The sequence below is a fragment of the Lemur catta genome, chromosome 4 (assembly GCF_020740605.2).
Source record: "Lemur catta isolate mLemCat1 chromosome 4, mLemCat1.pri, whole genome shotgun sequence".
NCBI lineage: Eukaryota > Metazoa > Chordata > Mammalia > Primates > Lemuridae > Lemur > Lemur catta.
This window is the reverse complement of record NC_059131.1, coordinates 34,701,834-34,725,442: the sequence shown is the minus strand read 5'-3', so window position 1 is coordinate 34,725,442 and position 23,609 is coordinate 34,701,834. Positions and strand designations below refer to the sequence as shown.

The window sequence follows — 23,609 nt, the reverse complement described above, 5'->3', positions numbered from 1 at the left end:
AATTTACCTATCATCCTTTTGGCATTCTCTTGAATCTCCAAATTATTATTTCTCTTTTAGGTAACCAGATTTTTGAAATGCTGTATCTACTTTCTTATGTCTTGTTTCACCTTTCATATAGTTTTTGTTCTGTATGGAGCACCACTAATAGAGTAAGTTTGACATTTTTACCTGAAATTTATATTTTAAAATACTCATTTACTAAACAGTATGCTAACTCTTGGCAATTAGAAAAACCTGTGATGTGCTTAATGAATGACTCAAGAAAGGATACCAACATCACTACCCTTCTTCAGCAGTGTTATTCTTTTAAAAAACAGTGGAATAACAATTTATTAAATGTTTTTATTATTTGGCCTTCTATTACTTAATTTCATGTTGGGAGAAGGGAGGGTAGATGAGAAACTATACTATACCAATAAATGGGTGGCCCTTAGAACCTCTAAGAGAACTTACTATAATGATATGTATGTTAGTTATAATTAACATATGAGATCTTAGTACATGTGATTCTGAAGTACTTGAAAAGTTTGTTTTCTTAATGAAGGTCTGTGGATTCCTTTATTCAAATACTTAAGCTAATGTTTACAGTTTAAAGGTAAAATTTAACTCAATACTTTTTAAAAACGGACTAATTTTAAGTTATTTGAAACCAAATTCATGAGTATTTCATATATAATGCTTATTATAGTTTGGAAAATGTCAGTTTAGCAATAATGATCATGGTGACATGAGTGATGAGGTATAATTATTTTTAAATATTTATAATATATAATTATATATTAATGTTTTTATAATAATTTATATTTTATAATTTATAATATATTTATAATTTTATATATTTATACATCATTATGCATACACACACTAAACTAACAGGTTATTCTTCTCTAGACAGGGAGGACAAGACTTTTGTAATGGGAAATGGTGGTTTCTGTCTAATTCATTTTAGAGTAGAATGTATGTGTCTGGAGCAGTGGTTCTCAAAATGTGGTCTTAAAATCAGCAGCATTAGCATTTTATTGAAATGCAAATTCCCAGGCTTCAGTCAGAAACTGTAGGGATGGGGCCCCCTAATCTTGAGTTTGTCCAGCTCTCCAGGTATTAATAGTTCCATTATAAATTAAAGTTGAACCACTGGTTGTAGAGAAAGTTCCAGAGACTATTAAAAAAGAGAGCTAATTATCTAGAAATGGGTTTTTTCTTGCAGTGGAAGTCTTAGCGTGGATCTTAGGGTCTTTGACGCTTTTGAAATCTATTATTAAAATCAGATATTTGCTAAATTTTTTTGCATTTTGATAATAAAATCATTTATAGTCATCATTTTGGTGGGACTCATGGTACCTCTCGAAGTAAAGTATAAGAAAATGCTTTTATATTTATTTATGTAACAAAGGTGATGTGTGTATATGTGCACCTTTAACACTTGTTAAAAAATTAATAAAGTTTTTTTTTTCTAGGTTGGTGTTGGAAACATTTTTATTTGCAGTTATCTTGTCTACTTTTACTACTATACCTTGTTTATGTTTGTTAGGACCAAACCTCAAAGCATGGCTAAGAGTTTTCAGTAGAAATGGGTAAGTTTTAATTTATATTTCAGTGATGTTTGAAATTTTTAAAAATTAAAGAAGTATTTTTCTATTCATGGCAGTTTACTGATTATTCCATGTGCGTTTTTCAGCATTGTATGGTTCTGGGAAGTGCCTTAAGAGGCTACTGCAGCTAGGGACTGGGGACAGGGCAGGCAGAACTACAAGCCCCTCCCTCCACTTCAGCAAAATCAGCTCTGCTTTTTTCTGTATGGTAGAATTCCACTTAGCCTTTTGTTTGGAAAAAAAAGTTTCTGCTACCAAAAGAAAGCTTTGAAAACCATTGCTCTGGGATAACTTGGTGCTGTGATAAAATTACTACAAATAAAATTGCTTACATACATTTTATAATGTAGAAATGGGGTCCGCAACCTAAAAATGTTTTGTGTGACAATGACAATTTCTTGTTTAGCCTTTTTCATGGTAAGATATCAGAATGCAAGTTTTACAGGATTTAATTTTCTTATCACCCATATATATTTTCAGCATGGCTAAGTTAACATTTTAGTTTCTTGAAAGGCATTAAAATGATTTGTACCAGAAATAGCTGAGTTCAAATTAAGAAAAACAGAAGATTTTTTGCTGCCCGTAATTTTGTCCTCTTTATCACTCAGCAGCAAAAACTTCTTGAGCACTTACTCAGAGCTCTGTTAAGCTAAGCTATATGTGGATTCTGAAGTATTATCAGGAAAATGCTTTCCCTGAGGAGCTTGCATGTTCAGGGGACAAAAATGAGATAAGCAAAATATACAAGACTAAAATTATGTAAACCCAACAATAAGTTCTGTAGGAATTCAGAAGGGTAGGGGATCAATAAGAATGGAGCTTGAGGGGGGAATGATCTGTGACAGACTTGGGTCAGGAGTATAAGACTTGGTGAGATGGAGAAGGAAGGGAAAGACACCTCATGCAAGGGGAATGAATGAAAGTGTAGAAACTGAAATGAACAGGGTATTTTTGTGTGATTTGGAAGGAAAAGTCCCAAGGAGAACAGAGAATATGTGCTAGATAGCTTAGCTTCCATAAATTACTGACTTTTTCCTTTTGAAGTTACTGCTATTTGTTTGCCTTTAGAACCGTCTTCTAGTATTCATAAAGTCTCCTGAAAACAAATGTGTAACAACTGAAAACTTTCCACATTGGTACCATAGTATCCCAAATGGAATTAATTTCTTTTAGCATTTTAGTCTGAAATTTTTAAGGAGTGAAAATTGATTAAAATCTTATTGGTTTGGATTGGTGATTTATCCAGTTTTAAATTCTATGTCTCATAATTAATGTTGTATTTGGGGGAGAAATTGTCATGTGATTTTATAATTAGTTCTGCTATAATATGGCATATATGTTCCTAAAAAAATCACTGCGCTATGCAAAATGGCAATAAAAACTTCAGAGTTTATGAGAAAGTTGGGATTAGAGAAATAACACTCAAAAAATTGGTAAGTGACACATAAAAACAACACGGGAACTTAAAAATGGTAGCATAGTTTTACATGTTACATCTGCGGTCTCTAATCCCCAGCTCGTTATGTGGCCTGTTAGGGACTGGGCCGCAGCTTCACCACCCAGCCCCCAGGCCCCTGGAAAAATTGGTCCTTGGTGCCAGAAAGGTTGGGGACCACTGCATGGTTAAGAAATACAGGCGTTCCTCATTTTATTGTACGTCACTTTATTGCACTTCACAGATACAGCATTTTTTACAAATTGAGTTTTGTGACAAACCTGCACCAAGCAAGTCTACATCATTTTTCCAACAGCATATGCTCACTTTGTGTCTCTATGGTACAATTTGGTAATTCTCACAATATTTTAAACTTTCTCATTATTATTATATTTGTTATGGTGATCAGTGATCTTTCATGTTACTATTGTAATTGTTTTGGGGGTTACATGAACCGTGCCCATATATGATGATGAACTTAATAAATATGTGTGTTCTGACTGCTGCACCCAGCCATACCCCAATCCCTCTTCCTCTGTTCAGGCCTCCCTATTCCCTAAAACATAACAATATTAAAATTAGGCCAATTAATAACCCTACAATGGCCGGTTATGTGTTCAACTGAAAGGAAGAGTCACACATCTCTCACTTTAAATCAAAGGCTAGGAATGACTAAGTTTAGTGAGGAAGACACAGGAAGCTGAGATAGGCTGAAAGCTAGGCCTCTTGTGCCAGTTAGCCAAGTTGTGAATACAAAGGAAAAGCTCTTAAAGGAAATTAAAAGTGCTACTCCAGTGAGCACATGAATGATAAACCAGCAAAACAGCCTTATTGCTGAAGGAGAAACTTTTAGTGATCTGAATAGAAGATCAAACCAGGCACAACATTCTAAGCCAAAGCCTAATCCAGAGCAGGGCTCTTACTCTCTTTGATTTTTATGAAGGCTGAAAGAAATGAGAAAGCTGCAGATGAAAAATTTGATGCTGGCAGAGGTTGGTTCATAAGATTTAAAGAAAGAAACCATCTCCGTAACATAAAAATGCAAGGTGAAACAGCAAGTGCTGATGGAGAAGCTGCAGCAAGTTATCCAGAAGATCTAGCTAAGATGGTTGATGAAGGTTGCTATGCTAAACAACAGATTTTCAATGTAGATGAAACAGCCTTATAGTGGAAGAAGATGCCTTGTAGGACTTTCATAGCTAGAGAGAAGTCAATGCCTAGCTTCAAAGGACAGGCTGACTTTCCTGTTAGGAGCTAATGCAGCTGGTGATTTTAAGTTGAAATCATTGCTTATTTACCATTCAAAAATCCTAGTGATCTTAGGAATTATGCTCAATCTACGCTGTGCTCTATAAGTAGAACAACAAAGCCTGGACGATAGCACATTTGTTTACAGCATGGTTTTCTGAATATTTTAAGACCACTGTTGAGACCAAACTCCTCAGAAAAAAAGATTTTTTTTCAAAATATTACTGTGCACTAACAATGTACGTGATCACCCAAGGGCCCTATTGGAGATGTGCAAGGAGATTAGTATCCTTTTCATGCCTACTAAGAACATCCATTCTGCAGCCCATGGATCAAGGAGTAATTTTGACTTTCAAGTCTTATTACTTAAGAGATATATTTTATAAGGCTGTAGCTGCCAAAAATAATGATTCCTTTCATGGTTCTGGGCAAAGTAAATTGAAAACCTGGAAAGGATTCACCACTTTAGATGCTATTAAGGACATTTGTGATTCATGGGAAGAGGTCAAATATCAACACTAACAGGAGTTTGGAAGAAGTTGATTCTAACCCTCATGTATGACTTTTAGGGGTTCAATACCTCAGAGGAAATAACTGCATACATGGTAGAAATAACAAGAGAACTAGAATTAGAAGTGGAGCCTGAAGATGTGACTGAATTGCTGCAATGTCATGATAAAACTTTAACAGATGAGGAGTTGCTTTTAATGAAGAGAGAGAAAGTAGTTTCTTGAGCTGGAATCTATTCCTGTTGAAGGTGCTGTGAGTAATGTGGAAATGACAACATAGGACTTAGAATATTACATGAACTTAGTTTATAAAGCAGCAACAGGTTTTGAGAAGACTGACTCCAATTTTGAAAGAAGTTCTGTGGATAAAATGCTATCAAATAACATTGAATACTATAGAGAAATCTTTCTTGAAAGGAAGTCAATCAATGCAGCAAACTTCATTGTTGTCTTATTTTACAAATTTACCACAGCCACTCCAACTTCAACACCCACCACCCTGATCGGTCAGCAGCCATCAACATGGAGACGAGGCCATCCACCAGCAAAAAGATTATAACTTGCCATAGGCTCTGACGATTATTAGCATTTTTAGCAATAAAGTATTTTTTAGTCAAGATATGTACATTTTTTGGAGGCATAACTACCATTAGACACTTAACATACTACAGTATAGTGTAAACATAAGTGGGAAACCAAAAAATTCTTGTGACTATTGTGCTATTTGCTTTATCACAATGGCCCAGAACCTAACCCTCAATATCTGCAAGGTATTCCTGTACATAAGCATTACATTAAATATGACTCTTTTCCTTGGAAAAGACTTGAAGTTTGCTTTTGGAAGTAGATGTGGGAAAGTTTGCCTCTCACGAGTTATTGTGAAGTCATAAAGATGGTTGTTGGAAATCTGAGGGAAAATTAACACCAGATATGGGTGGGTGTGGCTCATGACACATGCAGTAAACTGAGGTAGCTGGGAGATGGTCTTTTTAAAAACAGTATTGAGATATAATACATGTACCATACATGTCACCTGTTTAAAGTATACAATTTAATGGTTTTTAGTATATTCACATATATATTGCCAGAGTCCATTTTAGAATATTTTTATCACCTCAGAAAGAAACCGTAACCCTGTATCTTTTAGCTATCACCTCCTTATCTCCCCGTCCTGCTCCCCAAGCCCTGAGCAACCACTATTCTACTTACTATCTCTATAGATTTGCCTGTTGTGGAAATTTTATATAAATTAAATCATATATGATCTTTTGTGACTGCCTGCTTTCACTTAGCACAATTGTTTTCAAGGTTCATCCGTGTTCTGACATATATCAGTACTTTATTCCTTTTTATGGCTGAATAATATTCCATTATGTAGATAAATATACCACATATTGCTTATCCATTCATCAGTTGTTGGACATCTGTGTTCTTTCCACATTTTTATTATGAATAAGCTGCTGTAAACATTTGTATATAGGCTTTTCTGTGGACATGTTTTTATTTCCCTTGGATTAGGCCTACAAGGAGAATGGCTGGGTTATGTGGTAACTCCATTTTTAATTATCTGAAGAACTTCCAGACTGTTTTCCAAATCAGCTGCACCGTTTTGCATTCCTACAGCAGTATATGAGGGTTCCAATTCCTCTACATCCTGTACAACACTTATTATCTGATTTTCTGATTATCATATCCTTTTGGGTATGAAGTGAGTTACCCATGAGAGGGTAACTTAAGTCTTCGTGTCTCCATCATGCATTAGTGATAGTTCAATTTCTTCTTAGCACTTTTATCATATTTCAAAAATTTACTATAGATAGCATGTCAAATTTTGAATGAGGTAGGAATAATTTGATAGATTAACTTATTTAACATTAGAGTTGGCCTTTTTAAATGTTCACTTATATGCAGAAATATTTAAAAATTCAAAGATCTGATGGCTCTGCAATGATAACATGAAATATAAAAAAACAATTACTTGTGTTATATTGAAATTGTCCCCATATGCAGTTAGCATTATTTATATAGAATCACAACTTTAATTTCAAAGAATTGTATTATTGTTTAAGGAGGTTGTACAAAATATGTGAATAATACATTTTCCTACTGAATAATTTAGAACAGAATTTAAAGTTTTAATTTGAAGTTCTCACATTATAGTTCTAATTCATAAAATGTATTTAAAATAACTTAAAGTATTGATTGAAGATTTTAGAGCTTTAAATATTTTTATCATTCATCCTGGTTTAATTTGTAAAACACAATAGAGTTTTATGTATTTTTTTAGCTTAAAGGTGGCCCTTTTAGTATTATGGCAATATGATTAATTTAGATGTCCAGTGTTAACAGGCCAGTTTTGAATTAGCATGGCATCACACTCAGTGTTGAATCAATATAAATGTTTTATACTATTTTTAGGTGAAATAACTTTATATATCAATTTTTAATGTATTTATTTACATGTTTATAGAAAACTTAATATTGAGCAAATAGATGATAATCATATGAAGACCAAGCACTTCAAAGACAAACACCTTGAGCTGGAGAACTGTGTAGGAATTACATTCCAAGAGTAAAGGATCACTTCTGATACTACTGAGATGTAATACATAATTAAATGACACTATGTTAACAAGATTTTTCCTTAAAGGAAATGTAAAGATACTCCAGGAAAACAAAACAAAAGAATATTATTGTAAAGAAACTTGAAACTTCATTTGGTTTCTTAAAATATTCTACCAACTTCTTACTGGTGTACTTATTACTGAATATATTCAATTTGCACTAGTTTAATTCAGTTTGTTGCCTTGGTGTTCTAGTTATTGTGGGTTTTTTTTCATTTGCAGACTTTAACATAAAGGAAAGTAATGATCTAACTACCATATACCGGTATTTTTCACTGAAGCTTGCGTTTTGATTTGACAGTTCTTTTATGCTGTTATTCCAATGTCTAAGTTAGAACCTGATCACTTTTGGTGAACTAAATAGTTTCCTGAATAGGACTGAACACAAATCTGTGGTGATCTTGCCAAAGTGAAGACACTCAATAAGACCTATTTGTGTAGACAGACAACAAGCCTCTTTTTGTAATCTTTGTCAAAATGGATTTTATATTTAAAAATAACACATGGACATTAAGAGTGAAAAGACTGTGAATGACCAAAGATTTATTCATATAAAAAACAGGCAATTTACCCTGAATGTGAACACAAAAATTTAGTAGAAAAGAAGCATTGGTTTTAATATTCATTCAGTGGGGAAGGGAAAAGTTTATATTAGAATTCTGTAGAATATCTTCAGCCACTAGGAGGAGTTGTACAGTGTTTCATTTTTGAAGAGATCAACAGTTTAAAAGATCAAATCCATTTCAACAAACACTTTTGATAACTGCCTATCTAAATCACGAGCGTTTACTTGTGAACTACCCTCAGGTGCCTGTAACAGTGTCTGGCACAGTAAGCACTCAAAATGGTCTGTTTCAATTAATGTTTGATATAGTGAATTCTAGTGGAGTCAATAATTTGCACAGGTACTTGGAGCTCATTGTCATGAAGATTGTTCTGTAACATTGCTTTAGTCACATTTTAAGTTTGTTCACAGTAGAACAATGAGCCATTCTATTCTCAGCCCTATTGACTGTGCATATATGTTCCTTAACTGTGAAAAAATTAGCCAATAGCTATAGAATTCAGATGACTTAATTATGGAAACTTATAAATGAGAAAAAATCAGTTTCAGTGATGCTATAAATTAGTTAATAGAAAGGAATTTACCTATTACATTTCCTTTTATCTTAATCATTTCTTTGTCATAAAAGAATGTGTATGTATGTGTTTAGTAAAAATTCAAATAATAGAAAAAATACAGAAACAGATCCTAATAATCCTGTCAAAGAGGCAATGAATGATTACTACCAGATTTTATATTCTTCTGATTTTGTATATGCATACTACATATATATAATTTTAAAACAAAAATATTAATAGTTAAGCTAGTCACTGCCTTATAACTTGCTTTTTCCCCCACTAATATGAATATCTTCATCTGTATGTGTATGTAAAATTTACCTCTTCTTGCATAGTATCCTTAGTATATCTTTATCTATAAGTAACACAGAACTTCAGCTTATATTGGTTTGAGCAATAAGGAAACTGATGTTGTCACTTAACAGAGTTTGGCAGATTCTAGATACAGATAGGGTACGATTAAGCTTCTTATTGATTCCCTTGGTTGTTGTCCTCAGGCTGGTAGTGAGATGGCAGCAGCTTCTCTTCCTTGAGTTTTCCTAATCGTTGGGAAAGAGAATGGGATCACCATGATTTAATTATTAATAATTAGTCTAATTATCAGGGTTGAGATGAATGTTGAGCAGTTAATCATCATTACAAATATTCCATGTACCATGATTGATGTAATTTTCTACTGAAGTTTACTATCAAATTTTCATGATTATAAATAATGTTGTTATGAACATCTTTGTACCAAATAATTTTGTATATCTGTAGACTAGATTTTTAGAGAATTCCTAGATCAAAGGAAATTGATAGACACTGTCAAACTAAAGTTCTAATTTGAAATATGTATATACCTACATATATATTCCTACCAGCAGAGTGTAGGTTTCCCTGACTCTTCTTCAGGCCTGTTTACTTTTTATCAATGTATCATGACTGCTGCCTCCAGGGCTCTGCCAAGGGGGCAGACTGTGTACTGTAGTCGCTTTGTCTGGTTTCTAAGAGGAAGCATAAGCCCTATCCACGAATTTTTAAAAGTTTAATTTATGGAGCCACCATTTATTAAATTTCAGTGGAATATTACTGATTGAATCACAGATATAACATTTATCTTACCCTGTCTCCATGCTCTGTCCCTGCCTCATGCTACAGAAAACTTAATAGAAAATAATAGCCAGTCCTCAAAAGGCAGCTTTGATGCAGGGAAATTGGTGCTAGTTAAGATGAGAAGACAGCTTCAAAGATAATTCACTCATTGTATCTGAGCAGGTAGGTAGTCAAAGCAGTCTGCCCATGTGAAGTGTCAGCAAGATAAAAAGAAATGGCATGGCAACCCTAAAAACACGCTATAGAAGAAGGAGGAAAAAAGAGCATGCAAAAGACAAAAAATCTGGCCAGGAAGAAAATGCTCCCCAAGGAACAAAAACAAACAAAAAAACCTCTACAGTTTACCATGGAAAAATATTATTAAGCATATGAATTCAATAAAATAAGGGCTAAGATAATGAAACAATGAGGTGGAGAAGTTGATTGAAGAATTAATGAAATAAATTGAGAATCCAAACCACACCATTACAGATCATAAATTAGAAACAGCAAGAAACATAGACAAGTTAGGAAATCAAGTTTTATCATGGAGAAAAGGGTTGAGCTAATCAAAATGAATGAAGAGTAGAGAGGGAGTTCGGAAGAATAAAGCAATTAGAGAAGATATGATAAATATAGAGAAGAGACAAAAGAGATTCAAACATAAGACTAGTTAGTGCCCCTAAAATACAAAACAAAAAATAATTCAAACATATGATAGAAGATACTTTCTCCAAATGAAAGAGTTATTGAATGTGTACCTTAAAGGGACTCACTATATTAAGAAAATATTGAATGAATTAGGGTTGCAGAAAAGAATGTAAATACTATAAAAATAATATAAGCAATAGAAGTTGTACGGTGGGGCAGGGGGAGGTGGAGAAAATATAATTGTGCCCCCCCCATATACCCAGCTATTCTTGCTATCTCCAAATGCTGAGCCTGTTTGGTACAACCTCTTAAGGGAATAAGGATTAAATGAAATTGTACATGCTGAACAATTATTCCCCACCTTACACGTAGCCCTTCTCCCTGCTTGGCCCAAGTACTGGTAGCCAGGCTTACACCATCTAGGCAGACTATTGAAATATTTCTTTCTGGGGAAAATAGTACAAAAGAAAAACATAGATACTGACATTTGGGGAGTGGTTCTAAGGAAAATCAGGGTTCCTGCCCAATCCCCAATACTATGAAGCCCAGTACTAGTTGAGTCATCTTACTCATTCACAGTGAGCATCCAATCAACTATTTAATGTTTCACTTTGTTGTTGTTTTAAAATGGCCTTACTAAGATATAACTGTATTCTGTAAAATTCACCCATTTAAAGTATATAATTCCATGCTTTTTAGTATAGGCACAGTTGTACAGCCATCACCACAATCTAATTTTAGAACATCTCATCGCACCAAAAAATTATATTTACTCTGAGAAAAGAAATATAATTGTGGTTTACTGTGTAGTTCATTGTGATTAGTATTTTCATAATCATGATAATGTAGAGAAACTGTGCTGTTGATCCAGCCAAAAGGGGGACATGTTACCATTGAAGAGGTGACAGTAAGTCAGGAAGAAATGGGTATGTGGAGGTGAGAGCTTGGGGGCAAAAGGTGCTAAATCCTCTTCTCCCATAGGAGAAAGCAGAAAGTAACTAAATCTTGAAAAATCTATACTTCATTTATATTCTTTTAAATTTGAGGCAAATAGAAGAAACAGCAAAAAGATTATCTGCCCCAGGAGCAGAAATCAGGAGTGAGGAGAGATGGAGGCGGGAGGAGGGGATGGTATATTCACACCTAATGGGTGCGGTGCGCACTGTCTGGGGGATGGACACGCTTGAAGCTCTGACTCAGGCAGGACAAAGGCAATATATGTAATCTAAACATTTGTACCCCCATAATATGCTGAAATTTAAAAGAAAAAAAGACAGGCTGTAGAGTTTTTTTATTTTTAAAATTAGGTCTTGGTTCCATTTTTTCTATATTTATTATATGTAGGATCATAAGCACTCCTGGATAGACAAAAAAACAAACTAGAGGACAACCTTTTGGATGTTTGTACTTTTTATTTTAATAAACATAAGATGGCCACAAGTGTGCTGGAACAATGAAAAATGTGAAGACATGGATCTTGCCCCTTAGCCCAAGGAACTTGGAGCTTAGAGGTCAGAAAGATATGTACATAAATTTTCCTTAAACATCTCTGATCATGTGTTGCCTTGATTTAAAACCTTCAGTAGCTCCTTTAGTTTGACATTTAAGTCTTTTCTAAAATCTTAACCTAAATCTACTACAGTGAGATACCATTTCACACCCACTAGTATGACTATAATCAAAAAAGATAATGACAAGTGTTAGGAGGGGGTGGAAAAATTGGAATTCTCGTACAGTGCTAGTGGGAATGTAAAATGGTTCAGCCACTTTAGAAAAGTCTGGCAGTTCCTCAAATAATTAAACATAGAGTCACCATATGACCTAGCAATTCTACTCCTAGGTTTAATCCCAAGAGAAACGAAAGCGCATATCCATACAGAAACTTATACATGAATGTTCGTAGCAGTATTTTTCATGATAGCCAAAAAGCAGAGATGTCCCAAATATCCATCAACTGTTGTGGAATATCCATACACGGGAATATGATTATGGGAGGGTGGAGGAGGGGGATGGATATATTCATGCCTAATGGGTACAGTGGGCACCGTCTGGGGGGTGGACATGCTTGAAGTTCTGACTTGGGTGGGGCAAAGGCAATATATGTAACCTAAACATTTGTACCCCTGTAATATGCTGAAATAAAAAAAAAAGAAAAGAAATAAGAAGGAATGAAGTACTGATTCATGCTACAACATGGATGCACCTTGAAAACATGTTAAGTGAAAGAACCCAATCACAAAAGAGCACATATTATATGATTGCATTTATATGAAATGTCCAGAATAGGCAAATCCATAGAGACAGACAGTAGCTTAGTGGTTGCCTAGGGCTGGAAGGAAGGAGAAATGGGGATTGACTGCTAATGGGTAAAGAGTTTCTTTTGGGGTGATGAAAATGTTCTAAAATTGACTATGGTGGTGGTTGCACAACTCTGTGAATATACTAAAAACCATTGATTTGTATACTTTAAATGAGTGAATTGTATGGCTGGAAAAGGATTCTCTAAGGTAATTTTTTACTATAATAAAGTTGTTATTTTTAAAAATAGTAACTTTACTCTGCTTTTCCAGCCTTATTTCTCATTCTTCCATGCTACTTCAACCAATTTCACTTATATTCTCGTCTGCAGTGCAGCTTTTTCTCCAGTTCTCCAGTTGAAAACCTAACATTACCTATTCTTTCAAATCTAGCTGAACTTCCTCCTCTTCCATAAGATAGAAAGAGTAAATTCTTCCCAGCAAAAAGTAGTCTCTGCTCTCAACCTCTACCACACTTTATGTCTCCAAGCACATCACTTTATGTATTGCAACACAGAGGAGTTGTGTGTTAAGTGGAGACTTAGTCAACATTTGTCAGCCACATATAATCAGAAATTACCCTAGAAAATCCTTTAAATTGCCAGAACAGTACAATTCTCTTTACATTCATCTTGGCTACTTTTTTTTTTTTTTTAGTCTTCCAAGTTTGGAATAGATCTCTGTTTTACTGCATGCTAGTTAAAAAAACTGACTTGCACTTATAGGTGTTATATAAAATAATGATAATAAAGCCCAGCAAATGGTACAAATTTGGATATGCAACAATTGGCTCCAACCTCTTCTTAGCCCTAGTTCTTAAAGGAAACAAGCTAAGGCTCGTATCTTGTGTAGTTGAAGGGGAAGGTGGGTATGAGATGGACAGGTGATAGAAGGATTGGTTTATGAACTGACTTGTCATCATTTGTGACTTCTTTAATTCAGTGCATATTTTGCGTGTAATAATTGGCCTGTTTGTAATGAAAGAAATCATCTAAAAAAATAAATGTTTTCCCTTTTTTACCCATGCTAGCTGGAAGATGCTGCTTTTCATTAACTTCATAGTAACTCAACACTGCAGTTTAAGCAATTGAATATTTGGACCCCACTTTATTGCACTGTGGTGGACTTTTACTCTGTTGTAACCAGACTCATGTTCCACATGACTAGGTATTCACACTATGAGGGGCAGGTGGAAACCAAGACCTACTAAAAGAATGGCAGAGTTATCTCTTTCCACCTTTACATTCTAATATGTGCACTTAGTAAATAGGAATGGTAGGCAAAATCACTGGACCTTTTGAAATATTTTGTTCTTATTCTCTACCCCTTTCCTACCAAATTGAGTTTGTTCATTTAAATGAAATGTTCTGTAGGAAACACTAGTTGAATAGATGATGCTCCATCTATAGAATGGAGTACTGTTATAGCTGTCACCAAGAGAAAATAGAAAACCAAAACTGGTTTATAACTTGATGCATAAGAGTTTTGTTTTGAAGGATGTGTGTGTATACATATGCATTTATGTAAAGATGCATATATTCTTCAAAACAAAATTATGTGTGTATTTGTGCATGTATAAAATATTTCTGGAAGAATCTATAATAATTTGGTAATAGTATTTGCTCTGGGGAAAGGACCAGGAGTTGATGATAGGGGTGGGAGGAAGATTTACCTGTCACTGCAGATGATCTTTGGTATTATTTGACTCTTACTATGTGCACATACTACCTTTCCAATGGAAAAACATTTATATCTTTTTACCAATTGTTAATAGTTCATGGTAAATATTTATATGTCATTTTGAGATGCTCATTTTAAATGAACAGAAAAATATGTATAGTTATAATTTGTGCTACTGCTTGTTTGATTCTTCAGAAGCTAAGATATATAACACCAGTGATGTACATATTTGTGTTTTACAGAGTTACATCCATTTGGGAGAATAGTCTCCAGATCACTACAATTTCTAGTTTTGCAGGAGCATGGCTTGGAGCACTTCCTATTCCACTGGACTGGGAAAGACCATGGCAGGTTGGTTTCAATTACTTAAAGCAAACATTTGTACAATGATAGTAAAACTGAAGAAGCAAACTAGTCTGTGTATATATACTGTTTTGTTTTCAATTAAGTACGGATACTGATTCCCTCTGTCACTGTAATTTAAATAGCTTCTTATTGGGGCCTGTCCCAGTGCCTCAGTCATCCAAGTTAGCCTGGTTCTATCATCCAGTACTATTTTTTGTACATGTATCAGTGAATAAACAAGCTTATTTTGTGAATACATATAGGAGTATTTAAAAACTTAGACTAGAAGTTGTAGAAATTCCCTATTTTCAGCTTTGATACTCAATTGCCCTTGTGGCCTTAGTTCATATTTTTTTAAATTGATTGAAGGCCAAATTTGATGTTGATCTTGAAATATTTTTTAAAAGCATATAGCAAAGTAATTTTTGAAATAGCATAATTTTTTTTTTTTTTTTTTGAGACAGAGTCTGGTTCTGTTACCCGGGCTAGAGTGCCATGGCGTCAGCCCACCTCACAGCAACCCCAAACTCCTAGGCTCAAGCAAGCAATCCTTCTGCCTCAGCCTCCCCAGTAACTGGGACTATAGGCATGCACCAGCAGGCGTGCCCAGCTAATTTTTTCTATATATTTTTAGTTCTCCAGATAATTTCTTTCTATTTTTAGTAGAGATGGGATCTCGCTCTTGCTCAGGCTGGTCTTGAACTCCTGACCTTGAGCGATCCTCGCGCCTCGGCCTCCCAGAGTGCTAGGATTACAGGTGTGAGCCACCGTGCTGTGCCAGAAATAGCATAATTTTTGATATGTGATATAGGAGGAAGCTTACATCAGATTTTTCATTTTCTATCACAATGAAATAAAGCTAATGTGCTAGGTAGATTAAGCATAGTGCTAGGTAAAGCACTATGAGATAAGTGTTCTTTTTAGCCCCATTTTACAGATGAAGAAACTGACACCTAGAGGATATGACACCAAGGTCACTGAACTAGTGGTGATGGTTATATCTTTATCTTAATAGTAATGTCTTTGTGGTATGTCATCATATGGTTACTTTATAATTTATTTAACAAATTCACTATTGATTGTTTAGATTGACAATATTTTACTATAATAAACACTGCTGTGATAAACATCTTTGACTCTGTAGCTTCATGAATTTTTCTCATTATTTTCTTAGGGCAATTATTCCCAAATAGAATAATGGTATTAAAAAATAAATTTATGTTTTCTTTTTCCAACATGAAGAGAATGTTTTTCTGATCACAAGGATAATATATATTTATTTAGAAATTTTAAGCAATATTAAAATCATTAAGAAGAAAGTAAAAATTACTTTTTTCCCAACCACCCAGAGGAAACCTCCATTTGTATTTTGATGATAATTTTTGCAGCTCTCTCTCCATGTGAGTGTAACTATTCGTAATACACATGTTATTTTTAATCTGCTTTCTTCCTCTCAACAGTATATTAGGGAGCTCATTCCATTGTCAATGAAAACTTATATATATGTAATATTCCATTATTTGGGCATGCCAGTTTTTTATGAAAGGACATTTAGATTGTTTTCAGTGTTCATTATTAGTATTTTATTATTATTATTAATTATAGTTATTATGCTTAAATATACATCTTCGTGTGTTTGTCTAATTTTTCTTTAGGGTAAATTCCTAGGCATTTATTGAATGGCTGAATTAAATCTTTGATACATACCTCACTTGCCAAATTGGGATCCACATTGTGTGTCTTGCACTGAGCTGCCTACCTTTAGGTCCACTCTTTATGCTTTTGGTTAGATGTTGTGTCTCCCACACAGTTGAGTTATTCCTTCATATTAAATAAGTCTGTTGGATTTGACCTTCCTATTGTGATTCTTCATTCACTATGTGAAATACCTGGATGGCAGTTTGTGATTTATAAAGATGTTGAAAGATTTCTAGTGATACCCAAAATCTATTGCCAATTTACTATTCACATGTCAGATGCAGGGAGCTATGCTATGTTATCAATACCATGTGGCAAGAAAACTTTGTTAAAAAAAAAAAAAGGCCTTCTGAATTTTATCAGCGTATTATCAGTTAAAGATTATTAAAAAGAGACAGCAGAGCAGCTTTAGAGGTAGGTGAATGCATACATAGCAACCAAGGAAGAAGAGAGCTTTATGAAACAGTGAGTGGTCAACAATGTTGAATGTTCAGTGATTTCTGAAGTCTAAACTGGAGGTTTGGGGTGTGTGGTGTCACAGATACCCTTCCTACAGTTTTAGTGCTAGTAAAGGTTTCCTGTACATTTCCTCGGCCATCTCAGTGATTACTGGGAGATGGGAATTTATCTGTACTCAAGTTGGTATCTTATGGACATGGTCTACACATAATTTCATTCAACAGATTGTGAATGATTTCTAAATTGGGGACAATCATAATCATTGAAAAGTATACATAGAAAATTACTTTAAACTGTAGTAGATTCATGACTTCAATTATTGCAATTAAATCTAAATACAAGTATTGATAAAGCACCATAGGACATCAGCTTTAATGAGTTGGTAAGATAATGTATCATAAACACATCAGTTTGTATATAGATAGGATAATTTGAGCATAAACATTTGATATTGTATACATAATTTAAGTCTTTTCTGGTTACACAACTATGCAGAAGTAGAAATTGAATTATGGGGATTAGATGTGCTTTATAAGATCTGAGTTTAGGTTTGCTTAGAAAATATATGTTAATTATTTATAATCCAATTATCCATTTTGGGATTGTTCAGGCTTTTAGCTATTGACTCATTTTTTTACCTCAGTATTTGTTTACAGTAAGGGGTAAGCTGGATCCAAATTGATGGTATCAGACTTTTAAAATTAATATAAAGTTTCCATTTGAATTGACTCTTTAAAAAGATCTTCTAACTGGCTAACTCAAATTAACAAGAGTTCGTCTTCATTATGAATGTTTCATTCAGCTGGAATATTCCTGGCTGCTTAATTATCTTACTGTTGAGTTGCTTTTTGAGTATTCCAAATTAATGGCCCACTTATTCACTATCATCTTTAAAATTATGATACATACTGTTGAGGGACTGATAGAATTGATGTATAATTAAAAATCTTTTATTCATAAAATCCTTACCTGCCCCTGGCCCTTTTAGCAGTTATTTACTATTAAGTTAAAGAAAAGATGAGGTTTCATTTTTTTCTTTCACTTTTTATTTGCAGCAAAGTTTTTTGTTTGTTTTTTGTTACTGTTACTTTGTAATAATTCTAACTACACAGAACAGAATCAGCCAGAGAAGAAATAACTCAGATAAGGGAATATGGCATTTCCTAAAAGTAGAGATTTTACCAGAGCAAAATTTTGTAAAATAGTACTGTATACACTTTATGACCTAAAATATAACATGTATTAAGAAGAGATTTCAGTTCTTTGTTCCTTATAGCCCAATACAGATTTGGTATGTTTGTGGTAAAGTAAGCTGTTCGGGACTGTGATCTGGTTTTACTTGTATTCTAGTCAGAGAAACAAGAGTATCTGGTTAAGCAATTATACTTTCTTTAAACACACACAAATACACATATACAAAACCCCACAAAAATTATTACATACTGTAATTCAGTTTTCTCAACTTTGAACTCAAATCTGACTTTGTATTATAACCTTCCTGAGGCCAAGCATAAGATGATAATAATGAGTTCTGTAATGAGCTGATGCAAGCATGTTTATATTTTTTAAATCGTTTCTTCACTAAATGATTGGAAAGGCCTATTGAAAATATGTAATCTCAATGAAAAAGTATTTTCACTTCATATAAATCTTAAGTGATTTTAAGTAATGACAGGTGATCAGTGGCATTCAGCATCTTTATAGTAGGAGGAAGCCTTGCCTTTGTAGAAGGCAGCACAGGGATTTGGTTAAAGAGAATATGGAAGGGTGGCTACCCACTACATTGTTGGTCATCTTTGTTGTTGTTGTTTGTAATATTTGAAAGTCATCTTGCTTCTCTTCCCTGCCTTATTTGTCTTAAAATGTCAGCAAGAAAATAAACATTTGAATTTCTCATAACCCAGACAGCCTCCTTCACTCCTAGAGAGAAAGCTTATAGTATAGTTACTGACAAAATAAATATTTGGACTGCAGAAAATCTTTGTACATTATAATTTAATGTTGTAATTAAATAGCTAATCAATAAGTATTTGTTGAGTTACTACTATGTGCAAAGCATATATTCTAAGTAAGTGTAACAGATATTTAAATATCACCCAGGCCTAGAGTTTAATCACTTGATAACAGTAATTTAGATTCAAATTGTGATTTAGATTTAGATTCAGATTTAATATGCTTTGAACATTTTGTAGAATATGTAGCTGTGAGCTGGAAAATGTCTTAATTTTTTCCTTTGTCAAAACATGGGCTAGTATTTCATGTTATAAAAAATTAGTGGAAGGTTAAGAAATGTTGGTTATTTTGAGCAAGGAAAGTGACCATGAGGTTGTTAACCCCACGTTTTATTAGTAGGTAGGCCGATAACCATGATGATTAGGACCTCTGGTATCAGATTACTTGATTCAGATCCTGGCTCTGCCACTTGCTAGAGAGGAATGAGTAATAAAATCCTTCTAAAATACTTAGCTCAGCACCTAACACGTAGTTTTTGCTTAATTCATGTTATAGGCATTTGTGACCTATAAAGGGAGTAGTTTAATGATTATATTTTTAGCATTCCAAAAAATGCAAATTCTATTATTTATTTGAGTTCTCGTTAGAGAGTATGTTAATTGTCTGAGTGTGTTGTTTTATTCTTTCTGCCCATCAGTCATTCAGTTGGCAGAGTAGACTCTTAATTTGTCTATTTCTCTGGTATTTAGTTATACCAATTTAGGGTATGTGGATTTCATATAATTTTCAATCCTGTCTGACATTTCATTCAGATAACAATGGAAAGAAAATGTAACGTGTAGATCTGTCTATGTACCATGCATGGGGCTTGGCACTATCACACAAGTAATTTAATCCTGACAACTGTAGTGCAAGGTAATTTCATTCCCATTTGTACACACTAGAAAGTCAAAGTGGGGGAAAGGAAGAGTACACATCTTGCTGGGCATTACTTGGCTGGTAATAAGACAAGACAGCGTCACTACACTATGACTCTCTTCATTGCTGGAGACTGAAACGCAGCTTTTCTTTTTTAAAAATGGTCATAGCTTAGGTCTCTTTGGAATACTTTGAGTAGTTACTATATTGAATTTCTTTCCCCGCATTGTTGCCTTTAAATTCCATGACCACTGTGGTGTCTGTATTTTAGGCCAGAATTTAATACATTTGTAGGAGAGTATTTAAAGCTAATATGCAATACTTTTGTGCCTAAAAAAAACCTACAAATGCCTTTAAACTATGGGCTTCAATGCTACTATCTCTAAAAGGAATCAGACAACCAACTCTCTTCTAGGATACTTATTTCTTATAAAGGTAAAAAGAAAAATTGATATTATAAAGTATTTTAAACTCAATTTGAAATTTTTGTATTTTAGATACTTGAGATTATCTTTGAAACAACTGAAAATTGTTTAAAAATATTTATACCTATTCCCCCTCACCAGATAAATGAGGCATTGTTGTATTTAAAAATCCTTTTTTTGTTTTCTTCTTTTTTGTTTTACCAGGTTAAAAATTTAATATTTGTGAAATATTTATTCATTTTCTAAAGTTACAGATGTCATAGATAATTCTTTCATAAATTAAAACTAGAGATCATAGGATTATAACTAAATGAATTATTGCAAAATGCTGGAAGGAGGGATAAAACTAAGCTTATGGATTCAATTGATTGAAGAGTTGCATGTTTTTAGGTTAATTGGTATTTGTTACCAAAGGGACTATACTTTGTTTTAGACCAAAATAAAATATTAATGTATATTATGATTTATAAGTTTCGAGCATAGGAAAAATGTTTAACATTTAACTGACATAAATGGTTTTGGATTTATAAGGTATGTTTATTGTAGGATAATCATGTTGATAATGCTCTGCTAGTAGACTTTCATGTGAGAGAGAATAATGCTGGCCAAGTTAACTCATTTGCATGAATTGTGTCCAGGACTATTTAGTGTCACTTGGACAAGAATTCCAGACCAGAGACTACCACTCCACTAATAACTCTTCCTAAATCTGTATTCTTAGTCATAGGAGAGTGGTCAGAGCATACACAGATAAGTGCAGATTTATAAGCAAAGGAATATATCCAGATGAGTAGATTTGTCTGTGCATGTACTACATCAGACAATAGCATTTACTTTAGGAATATCTGGAAAAACACATTGCTCAAGACCAAATTCAGAGAATATAAGTGATCATTTAAAACCAATAGATCAGCAGGCTTTGAAGGATGAATTCTGTCAGTCATGCAAATTTGTGGTAAACAGAATCAATGAAACAAACATTGAAAAGTAGCTCAGGAGAGATTTAGAACTAGCTGCCTGGGTTTTATCTTCCTTTTTATCTGAAAAGAAAGCCAGTAATCCTAATGTTTGTGAGTTGTTCTAAATGTTTCTAGGTGTTCTGATCTACAGATAGGTCAATTTTTCCAGGTTTTCTGAGGTCCTCCAAAATTATAAGTAATTTTAAAAATTACATTGGAACACATTTTTTAAATTTTATACTAAAATGTGTCCAGAATTAAATAATTTAATCTCAGTTTACACTTTAACTGCTTGGTTTATAGTAGGGGCTCAGTAAGTAGTTTGGTTTTTTTTTTTCCCCAGAAGTTTCTTATGATTTCAACAATAGTTTTGAATGAATGAATGGAGTCATTTATATGAGACTTTTAAAATTAACACAAATATATACCAATGATTTTTTTTTTTTTTTTTGAGACAGGTTCTTTACTCTGTTGCCCTGGGTAGAATACAGTGGTGTCATCATAGCTCACTGCAACCTCCAACTCCTAAGCTCAAGCGATTCTCCCACCTTGGTCTCCCAGAGTGCTAGGACTACAGGCATGAGCCGCCATGCCCAGTGTGATTTAAAAACCAATATCTATACTTATTTTGCTTCTTAGAATTTATGAAAAATGACAGCTAGGAGTAGGGAATCACTCTTCTGAGGGGAGGCCACAAATGGTTAATGTAATGCCAGTATGTTGTGTAGCTACTGAGAGTTTTTTCTTGCAAGCTTTATACTCCCCAGACATTTCATGTGAAGAATAAGCAAGTATTAAAGATGATTGCGTTCCAAGGGTAAGGGAATGGTTCCTACCACACAGTATAACATTACTTATGAACTATTCATTCTAAACTGCTGGTTCTACTTATTACCTAGCAGTGTCAGTGACCTAAGAAATAATTAGTGTTCATGTAAGTTTAATTTTTTTAAGTTAAAGTATGTAACATACAGAATACTACTGGTACATGGTACTTTTACAGCTTTCATGACAAATTTAAAAATATTACTTCATTTAATACAACAGTCCCACATTTTAAGTACAGTAGGTACTATATTGTCCCTGTTTTGTAGATTGGGAAATTGAGGCTCAGATGTTAAGTGACCTGGCTAAGGTCTTATGGCCAGTAAGCGGCTGAATTGGCTCCAAAACTTGGATCATTCTCACTCCACTGTCCTGTGCTCCTTCTAAGAAAAGCAAAGTAAAGCTCCCAAATAAAATACAACATTTTAGAAAATAGCTTAATATCTTAGTATAATTATTTTTAAGATTTTTGTTGCACATTATCTAATTCCAAGTAAATGACCATCATTATAGGAAACCTGCAGCAGCTTATAAACTGCCATAATCAGTAGTGATATACCAAAATAGCTGTTATGTAGAATATCAAAAACTTGTAGGTATAATTTTAATGACATTATAAGTTTAAAAATCTATTTGTACTTACTATATATGAAAGGAACATAATGTGCATAATATAATCAAGTAAACTGTATTTAAGTTGTTTACTCAAATCATGTAATTACAAATGCCATCTACATCATTGAAATTGATCCTTCAAATTCAGAAACCAAAAGTAAAGGGTCACTGTTAATAAAAATACCTGTTATGGTAGACTGATGCATAGTGCAGGGATTCTTCACCAGAAGTCCACAGATGGGCTTCAGAGGTCTGTGAACCCCTGAAAATCTATGTGCCTATATATATATATATATATATATACACACACATATGTATATACACACGTACACACACCCAAAAACATATATATGTGAGGATCATGTTTGACAAGAAGGAAACATGAATTCTGTTAGATGTACTTTTAAAAAATATTTTTAAAGTACTTTTAGAAAATTTGGGCAGATTTTTTTTATTAGGAGCAGTTTTAGAGGTTTTGTATTTGGGGAATGATGCTGGTCTAGATTGTAATGACAACTTATTTCATATGTGCCTTTTATGAATATAAAGGATTATTATCAATAAAGTTAACATGTACTGGTCAGTTGTACTATGTGCCAGATACTGTTACAGGTATGGTTCTAAGTACCACATAGTACATTATCTCATTTAATCATTGCAATCTCGAGTGAGTTTTATGATGATCCTCATTTTGCAGATGAGGAAACCAAGGCACAGAAAGTTTAAATGACTTGCCCATGGTCACATATTTAGTAAATGGCAGAGCCAACACTCAAATCCAGTCTGTTTTATACCAAAATCAGTGTTCTTAATCACTATTCTGTACTACTTAAAACATGCTTTGAAAAATATCAAATGCTAAATAGAAACATTAGCACATTTTTCTTTCCAAAACATAAGCAGAGAGTTCTATAACAATGCCTGATCAGAAGAGAGCAGTATGGTCTGCAGGTGGAAATAAGCTTATGTAATTTTGAAATGTCTTTCAACCAGCAGTAATATTGATTTATATAACAGAGAAAACATAAAGTTTATATTTGTATTTTGTGTTTTAAATTTGTATTATAAATTTAGCTTATAAAGGTGAAACTTTTATTTCTGAGAGAAAAATAACTTATTGGTACCATATACCCAGGCCCCATGCTGTGTAATACAGGGCCTTTGTTAATGTTGATCA

At 33.7% G+C, this 23,609-nt stretch overlaps 1 protein-coding gene across 1 annotated transcript in view; it reads left to right on the top strand.

Moving 5' to 3' along the window:
• PIGF (phosphatidylinositol glycan anchor biosynthesis class F) overlaps positions 1-23,609 on the top strand; it is a 31,574-nt gene that overhangs the window by 3,731 nt on the left and 4,234 nt on the right. The window contains exons 3-5 of the mRNA XM_045549534.1: positions 61-152; positions 1,461-1,577; positions 14,478-14,586. Coding sequence (XP_045405490.1) covers positions 61-152; positions 1,461-1,577; positions 14,478-14,586 — 318 coding nt within the window. The remainder of the gene's footprint in view (positions 1-60; positions 153-1,460; positions 1,578-14,477; positions 14,587-23,609) is intronic.